Consider the following 9,489-nt stretch of genomic DNA (forward strand, 5'->3'; position numbering starts at 1 on the left):
TGGGCCAAAACAAACAAGATGAATTTTAACAGGGAGAAATGTAAAGTATTTCACTTGGGCAAAAAAATGAGAGGCACAAATACAAGATGGGGGACACCTGGCTTGAGAGCAGTACATGTGAAAAGGATCTAGGAGTCTTGGTTGACCACAAACTTGACATGAGCCAACAGTGTGACGCGGCAGCTAAAAAAGCCAATGCAATTCTGGGCCTCATCAATAGGAGTATAGCATCTAGATCAAGGGAAGTAATAGTGCCACTGTATTCTGCTCTGGTCAGACCACACCTGGAGTACTGTGTCCAGTTCTGGGCACCACAGTTCAAGAAGGACACTGACAAACTGGAACGTGTCCAGAGGAGGGCAACCAAAATGGTCAAAGGCCTGGAAACGATGCCTTAGGAGGAACGGCTAAGGGAGCTGGGCATGTTTAGCCTGGAGAAGAGGAGGTTAAGGGGTGATATGATAGCCATGTTCAAATATATAAAAGGATGTCATATAGAGGAGGGAGAAAGGTTGTTTTCTGCTGCTCCAGAGAAGCGGACACGGAGCAATGGATCCAAACTACAAGAAAGAAGATTCCACCTAAACATTAGGAAGAACTTCCTGACAGTAAGAGCTGTTCGACAGTGGAATTTGCTGCCAAGGAGTGTGGTGGAGTCTCCTTCTTTGGAGGTCTTTAAGCAGAGGCTTGACAACCATATGTCAGGAGTGCTCTGATGGTGTTTCCTGCTTGGCAGGGGGTTGGACTCGATGGCCCTTGTGGTCTCTTCCAACTCTATGATTCTATGATTCTATGATGAAACTGGCAGGGCTTTCCCCAGACTCCCCGCTTTCACTGAAGAGCAGGTGGAGGACAGTAAAAGAAATGGAGTCGGCACAGGCAGAACTAATGAAGGACATCATATAGGCTGCCGGACTGCCACCAACCACATCATGCTGGGATTGTACCCAAGTCATTGTGGGCCAGCCTCTTGGGTAGGCCCATGTGCCCCCCCTTGTTGTTGTTGTTGTTTTAATTATTTAATCATTTTTTCAACACAAACAGCGACCACAAAAAACACATACAACCAAAACCACAATAACGCTAAGAACACAATTTAACAATTCAGATTTGAGGACTGATATACCTATAACTCGACCTTTTTAACAATATTTCCCCACCTCTCCTCCCCCTACTTCCCACCACTTTCCGCCTTATCTCTTAAGTAATCCTTCCAGATTTCTTCATATTTATCCATTCTTAATTGGCGTCGATATGCAATTCGGTCGTATGTAACTAGTCTGTCCATATTGTCAATCCATGTGCTCAATGGGATCTTTTTGCGGCTCTTCCAATTCATCAGAACAAGTTTTTTTGTTTCTAATATGGCACGGTACATCCATTTTTTTTGACCCCTTGTAATCTCCCACGTTTCCGGTATATAATTCAGAATTAAATTCAAATCCCCTAAATAACTTTTTTTTAAAATTACTCTTGCTATATATATCCTCACCTCGCACCAAAATGATCTTATCATCGGGCAGCCAATCATCATATGTACTAAGTTCACATTTTTACTCCCACATCTCCAGCAGTTGTCTGCATTTGTTATTTTCTTCTGGTAAGGTTTTGATGGCGTCCAATGGACTCTGAGTATTATTTTCTGCTGAATAAGTCTTAAGTCTTAGATCTATAGAAGCTATTTCTGTTGATTTTATACATGACTCCCATATATCACTTCTTATCTGCACCCCCAACTCATATTCTAAATCTTGTTGCGACATTTCCCGCTTCCAAAGCATCAGCTCAGGAGATGTGCTGATGCGCATTAACTAAACCAAGAGATTTCCAGGCGATTGCTAAATTGCTTGCAAGCTCACAAGCGATTTCAACTCCTCTGTACGCCCCGAGATGGACGGCATCGTGGTTTTGAGGTGCACTCCCAACCCGTAAAACTTTGTTCTGTTCTTGGACCCTCCAGGAGAATACCAGAGCGAGGACGGACAAATCATTATTGACGAAGAGGAGTTCATGTTGATTATGAAGATGAAGGACCTGAAGAAACAGTACCGGGTGGATTATGAGGAGCTGCGGAACCTCCGGTCGGAAGTCCAGTATTGCCAGCACCTAGTGGACCAGTGCCGCAACAGGCTGGTCTCAGGTACTGCCGGTGGGCAAAGGGCCTGGCATGCGCTTTCTAGCCCGGCGTGCGCTGAGCATGCGCTAAGCCTTAGCACATGGCCTGCGTTGGTCTTGTTGGGCAGAAGTACAGGAAATCCATATGTTGCTGGTCTCATAGCAGGCTTCCTCAGGTCAAAAATACCGTATTTTTTGCTCTATAAGACTCACTTTTTCCCTCCTAAAAAGTAAGGGGAAATGTGTGTGCGTCTTATGAAGTCAATGCAGGCTGTGCAGCTATCCCAGAAGCCAGAACAGCAAGAGGGATCGCTGCTTTCGCTGTGCAACGTTGTTCTGGCTTCTGAGATTCAGAATATTTTTTTTCTTGCTTTCCTCCTCCAAAAACTAGGTGCGTTTTATGGTATGGTGCGTCTTATAAAGCGAAAAATACGGTAGCTGGAACAACCAGAAGGTTTTAGCTGGTTGGAGGGCGGCGTTCAGCACCCCCAAGCATCTTCAGAGGCTTGGAATAGGGCAGAGACAGAGGACCCCAAACCGGAAGGGCCTGAAAATACTCTGGGGGAATAGATGAAACGTTCCAGATTCTTGAAAGAAATTATGATAGCAGCAGGCTGAAATGAGAATCACAGTGCCCTTAGTACGCACAGGTCCCGCTTACTGAACACAGTGCATTCCCAAGAAATCATTTGTTAGGAGAGTGTTCGCACAACAAGTCCACAATTTCCATTATTTCCTAAGGGGACGTTTCTAATGCAGAATTTGTCCACTCCCGACCTGCTCCATGGTTTCTTCCTGAAATCACTGCAGCCTATCAGTAAAAGAGAGGCAAAATTTAAAAACTGATTTGCCTGACCTCCCCTCCCTCATTTGTCAGATTTTTCGGCTCTTCAATTCATCTGCTCTTGTTCCCAGTACGTTTCTGAGCACAATTCAAAGTGTTGGTGCTGACTTTTAAAGCCCTCAACGGCCTCGGCCCAGTACATCTAAAGGAGCGTCTCCACCCCCATCGTTCAGCCCACTGCACTGAGATCCAGCTCCAAGGGCCTTCTCGGTGGTGGCACCCTCCCTGTGGAACTCCCTCCCACCAGATGTCAAAGAGGAAAACAACTACCAGACTTTTAGAAGACATCTGAAGGCAGCCCTGTTTAACAGATTGTTGTATTTTAATATTCTCTTGGAAGCCACCCAGAGTGGCTGGGGAAACCCAGCCAGATGGGCGGGGTATAAATAATAAATTATTATTATTATTATTACATTATTATTCCTGCTTTCTGACTGAAAGTGGCTGCCACTGACCAGCAAAGCACAAAAAAAGGAAGTCGACTGTTTAGATAAGTGAATCTGCAGAGTGTAGTGAGGTTTGGGTGTAATTATTTAAGTGCAGATAAGTGAATTTTCAGAGAACAAGCATGCGGATGGTGTGACCTGCGTGTTTTGACTGATGGTTACGGACAGGCAAAATGGACTTGGTTGTTCAAATGCGATTTGAAAAATACACAAAGAAAAACAAAACACAGGCAATCTATAGGATATAGGAGATAACTGACCATATGCCCACCTCCTTTCAGAATTCGAAATCTGGTACAACGAGTCCTTCCTCATCCCAGAGGAGGTCCAGGAAGCCTTAAGGCCTGGGGGAGCCATAAGGCTAGGCATGATCCCAATTAACAGAGTCCTAACTCTGGTAAGTAAAGCCGAGACACATACCTTGGCCTTCCTCACCCTGTTTCACTGATCAGCTGCTAAGCGCTAATCAGCTGTTGGGACCCAAGAGCTGATCCACACTGGCAACTGCCAAGTTGTTGCAGCCCCAGAAAACCCCCGATATCTCTTGCAAGAATCCCTGTGCCCTTAGGAGGGGGAGGAAAGGGATGTGTTTGTGTGTGTGTCACACGATGCACAGTGCAAGATTCATTGAAGGGAAGGTGACCTTTCCTATCTTCTGAAGGACACACCATGATTTATAAGAGGGGAAAAGGGAGGTCTTTCCCGATTCCTCCCTCCACTACACACTGCTTGGTGTTGCAACGATACGATACGATAATCTTTATTGTCATTGTCCCATAGAGAACAACGAAATTGAAAAAAATCTACATCAGACATTCAAAAACCAACAAGCCTGCTATCCCAGCCTGGTTAGCCCCCCAAAAACTCTGATACCCCATAATTAAATACAATATACTCCCACAGAGACTACCTTAAAGGTAAAGGGACCCCTGACCATTAGGTCCAGTCGTGGCCGACTCTGTGGTTGCGGCGCTCATCTCACTTTATTGGCCGATGGAGCCAGCGTACAGCTTCCGGGTCATGTGGCCAGCATGACAAAGCCGCTTCTGGCGAACCAGAGCAGCGCACAGAAACACCGTTTACCTTCCTGCCGGAGGGGTACCTATTTATCTACTTGCACTTTGACGTGCTTTCGAGCTGCTAGGTTGGCAGGAGCAGGGACCGAGCAATGGGAGCTCACCCCGTTGCGGGGATTCGAACCGCCGACCTTCTGATCACCAAGTCCTAGGCTCTGTGGTTTAACCCACAGCGCCACCCGCGTCCCAGAGGCTACCTTACACTGCGTTTAAAACCAAAATTGCATTTGGATAGAAACTGTTTCTCAGGCGGCTAGTCCTAGTCTTCTCAGGGCTCCCTGCATCTGTTTGACCATGACTTCTCCCCCTTTGGAGTTGGAGATATTTGGCGCGTGCATCAGCCAGGTAGACTGTCTTTGCTTCCCACTTCTCCCCTGGTGGGGCAGGGCACCGTTTTGCGGTGTGTGTCCCCTCCCAGTGCCAAAATGTCCTGGGCTGGCCCTGCTTCCCATCATCCGGTAGGTCAAATTTGCTGTGTGCCCCACTATTTCATTCTTGGCTTTTGCATTCCTCTCTTCTTCTCCTCCTTCCAGGATGAAGACGAACAGGAGAGGTTTGAGCGGATGCAGCAGGAAGTCCTGCCGTTCTGCCCGGATTCTGTCTCCTTCTACAATGCCAAAGCAAAAGTGGACCGGAAGGTAAAACTGAGAACCTCTAGGTTCCGTTGGTTCTGTATCAGATGCTGAAGGGAATCAGGAGATGGCCATTATCTAATAATAATAATAATAATAATAATAATAATAATACAGTGGTACCTTGGGTTAAGTACTTAATTCGTTCCAGAGGTCCGTTCTTAACCTGAAACTGTTCTTAACCTGAAGCACCACTTTAGCTAATGGGGCCTCCTGCCACCGCCACGCCACCGGAGCACAATTTCTGTTCTCATCCTGAAGCAAAGTTCTTAACCCGAAGTAATATTTCTGGATTAGCGGAGTCTGTAACCTGAAGCGTCTGTAACCCGAGGTACCACTGTAATTTATTTATACCCCACCCATCTGACTGGGTCTCCCCAGCCACTCTGGGCGGCTTCCAACCAAATATCAAAAACAATACAATACAGACATTAAAAACTTCCCTAAACAGGTGTCTTTTAGAAGTAAAATAGTTGTTTATTGCCTTGACATCTGCTGGGAGGGCGTTCTACAGGGCAGGCGCCACCACCGAGAAGGCCCTATGCCTGGTTCTCTGTAACTTCACTTCTTGCAGTGAGGGAATCGCCAGAAGGCCCTCGGAGCTGGACCTCCGTGTCCGGGCAGAACGATGGGGGTGGAGATGCTCCTTCAGGTATAAAGGACATGTATTTTTAGCTCCTCTTTCTGAGTTTTCCAGAGGCATCTAGCAGGGGCTAATATTTTACTCAGATGGACCCTTGGTCTGATCCAGCCGGGCATCTCTTGTATCCTTTGCTTTCCAGGGAAGTAGAGCTTCTGGGTTTTCCTTGGGGCATCCCGGTCAACACAGCAGGGCGGGTGGGGGGGGAATTTTGACCGCTGTGAGACTGGATGGACCTTTGGCCTTATTCAGCAGCCAACCTCTTCTTATAATTCCCGTTAATGCCCTATAACGGATCAAAGTTGGCACCTGCATTGATCTTACAGAAGTAAAATCAACAAAACGATGTCTCTTATTAAACCCCAGCGGGAATAGAAAGGCATTTAAAGGGTTCATATTTCGCAGAACCTTTTGCCCCACAAATAACGAGCAACCGGTGTGTAAAAAGGTGGGACGGGTTCTTGGATGTTCATCTTCTGTTTTGGTCTCATCCAGTTGTGCAGACAAAAGCTTATGAGTTGCTGCTGGTTAGAATCCAGAGGGCGGGATGTTGCTGCTGGCTTTCAGCTTGCAAAACAGAGATCTGTCCCAGTATGTGATGGCCTGGGGCTCGGGCTTGGGCTCAGAACCAGAAGAGTCTCAGTCTACACCGGATCCTTTGCCTTAGGCGGCATCTGAACCGAGTCTGGGGCCTGATTCTGAAGAGCTCCAGTCTGCACAGGTTCCCCTGCAACACGCACCAGCTGGGCTGAGTCAGGGGCCTGATCCTGCCCTGGCTCCAGATGCGGGGATGACCTCGTTGCCTCCAGCTGGGCCATCACTTACAGCTGCTCCACTACCGGTTGGGTCAGGGGAGGCTGAGGTGGCCTCTGGGTCTAGTAACCCACCGACGTCTCCCGAGCTGCAGAGACTGAGGTCTGAGAGAAGGAGCGACCTGAGTACAGTGGTACCTGGGGTTACATATGCTTCAGGTTACAGACTCTGCTAACCCAGAAATAGTACCGCGGGTTAAGAACTTTGCTTCAGGATAAGAACAGAAATCATGCTCTGGCAGCAGCGGGAGGCCCCATGAGCTAAAGTGGTGCTTCAGGTTAAGAACAGTTTCAGGTTAAGAACAGACCTCTGGAACGAATTAAGTACTTAACCTGAGGTACCACTGTACTCACAGGAGGAATGCTCGCCTTCGGGCGAAACAGGGAGGTGAGTCACCGGGGGATCAGGACCGGCCTCTGCCCCGACAAAGGCTGTTGGACCCTGCCCCATGTTGCAGGAGCAACATTGCTGTGTGCTAGATCCTGCACCTGCCCTTGCCTGGTTTCCTGCCTCGTGTCCTGCCTTGGCCCCGTCGGACCGACTCCCGCAGAACCTTCGGATTCTGGTCTGGTCCTGGACCGCGTTTCACGGGTTACCCCTGGGCCCAGCACCGTAATTCCAGCAGGATGTTAACATGCCGCAGGCCTCTCCCCTCGTTCACCTGCCCATCGAAAGTGGCAAGCGCTTTGCTAGAATAGTAAGCAAGCCAGAGAGTGCAGCCGCTTCTATAAATTATTGGACAACAGAACTTGCATCACAACGTCATATGCAACACGGCAGCTTAACTGGCAGCCTTTTGCCTGCAGAAATAGGCCAGGATGAGACCGAAAAGGGACGCAGAGGAGCTCGTTGTGCACTTCAGCACTCTATAAATACTCACTTGGTCTCATGGAAGAGGCCTGCAAAAAGTTCGTGCTTGTTTGAACTATTGGTTTGACCTAATGCTGAATCTATTTTTACAACTTATGTCAAGGTTAGGGGTGGGGGAAGTTTGAGTATTTAAAGGGATGGGGAGAAAAGGCCTAGGAGGAACAGAGCAGTGGGAATTTTGAGCACCGAGCACCCCATCCAAAATTACTGTAAGCCTCCCAGGCCTTGACAAGAAACCTTCTAAAACCCCACATGGGCTGGAGGCTTAAATAGATTTTGTTTTAACTAAAAGCCAAGATTATCAGGGCTCTGAGAAGCAACTTCTGGTTGGCAAGATCTTGTATCCCTCTTAATTCAAGGCATTTTTTTGGAAGAGTGCTTGCACACCCCCCCCCCCCAAGAATGCCAGGAATAACAGCCCCGTCTCTTTCTCTGTTTGAAAGCACAAATACGCTGGAGCCATGTCTACCCTTGAGCAAATGCGGAAGAAGCCTGGATCCGTCCAAGCTGCGGTGAAGAACAAGCCCCCTTCCGTCCTCAGCATCGTGTAGCAGAGCCGGAACGCGCCGGGTCTTATTTCTTACGGGTGGAACTAAAGAAATGGACCTCTGAGCGCGTCAAAATATGTTTTGTTTTTTTGGAATAGGCAGAGAGTATAACAGACGTCTAGGGAATCTACATTGTTAATAACACTTGTACATTTCACCAAATGGTAGTCACAGAGATTGGTAATAAATTAGTGAGAGAAAACTTATAAACTTTGCTGAAAGTGTCGGAATAAGACTCCGAGTTCTGCTGGGGGAGGTGCAAATGAAGATTTGTCAATGTGGGAGGAAAGGCTCTCAGGCGAGCGTCCCACCAATTCTCTCCTCGCAAAAGCAAAACAGGACTGCAAGGCTTACTCGATAATTTGGATGTTCTCATAGGTAATGCAATGAATCCAGAATCCCTCAATAATAATAATAATAAATTTTATTTATACCCCGCCCTCCCCGGCCACAGCCGGGCTCAGGGCAGCTAACACCGATAAAATAAAATCACAGTAAAAACATAATAGGGGGGAAAGAGAGGGAGGGGGGAAAAAAAGCAATTTAAAATACAGGTTAAAATGCAATTTAAAATGCAGCCTCATTCTAAAATAGCTCATAAATCAAGACCATAAGGGGAGGGAAACATAAGGGTCAGACCGAGTCCAAAGCAAAGGCCAGGCAGAACAGCTCTGTCTTGCAGGCCCTGCGGAAAGATGTCAAGTCCCCAATGTCAATGAGAAGGGGATGCTGGGAGTTGTGTGTGGGGAAGGCTGAGCTAGGAATCCTACCCTCCTTATCCTGTTGCTGATAGGCGGAGAGAGAGAGAGGAAGACGAGGGCTTCATTCAAACACTTCTCAAGAATGGGGCCAATTCCCCTCTAAAGAGGAGTCTACCTGGACGCTTTTGTTTAGGACTGCATCCTTTTGTCCTACATGCTCCTTCTGCCATCTTTGTAGAAGAATTTCCTCCCAGCGACCAAGGGCTTCAGAAGAGAGCGGGGTACCCGTTTCAGGGCATATCCTACATTTCAGGAAAAGTCCATAATAGGGGACTCAAGTCTCCAAATTAAGCAGCTCATTGTTCTTTTCTTTTTTCATTTTGTTTATTGATTTTCACAATTTCAACACACACACACACACACACACACCCTATTTAGATCTTGGTAACATTATTAAGTGACTTCCTCAAACCCCCTTGGTTGAATTTCATTGTATCTCATTTTTAACAGTTTTCCAAAATCGATTTTCTCAAAAAGTTAACTTGGGTCACTTAACCTCTTTCATTCTTTCTAGTTTGACATTAAACACCTTAAATCTTATCCTTACATATTTAACTCCTAAGACTATCGATTTATTTGCAAGCTCTTCCAATTAAGTTATCTTAACGTATTGAACTAAGTAATCTTTAAATTTCTTCCATTCTTCCTGGTACTCCTCCTCCTTCTGGTCGCGGACTCTTCCAGTCAGGGCAGCCAGCTCCCAAAAATCCATCATCTTCATCTGCCAATCTTCCACTGTTAAGC

At 47.0% G+C, this 9,489-nt stretch overlaps 1 protein-coding gene across 1 annotated transcript in view; it reads left to right on the forward strand.

The window, feature by feature from the left end:
- The window catches only part of KIF9 (kinesin family member 9), a 37,175-nt gene extending 28,981 nt beyond the window's left edge, over positions 1-8,194 (forward strand). The window contains exons 18-21 of the mRNA XM_080974054.1: positions 1,961-2,140; positions 3,687-3,802; positions 5,015-5,119; positions 7,880-8,194. Of these exons, the coding sequence (XP_080830180.1) occupies positions 1,961-2,140; positions 3,687-3,802; positions 5,015-5,119; positions 7,880-7,987 (509 nt within the window). The 3' untranslated portion in view covers positions 7,988-8,194. The remainder of the gene's footprint in view (positions 1-1,960; positions 2,141-3,686; positions 3,803-5,014; positions 5,120-7,879) is intronic.
- Positions 8,195-9,489: the final 1,295 nt, after the last annotated feature.

The sequence above is a fragment of the Podarcis pityusensis genome (genome assembly GCF_964106645.2).
Source record: "Podarcis pityusensis genome assembly, chromosome: 12".
Lineage (NCBI taxonomy): Eukaryota > Metazoa > Chordata > Lepidosauria > Squamata > Lacertidae > Podarcis > Podarcis pityusensis.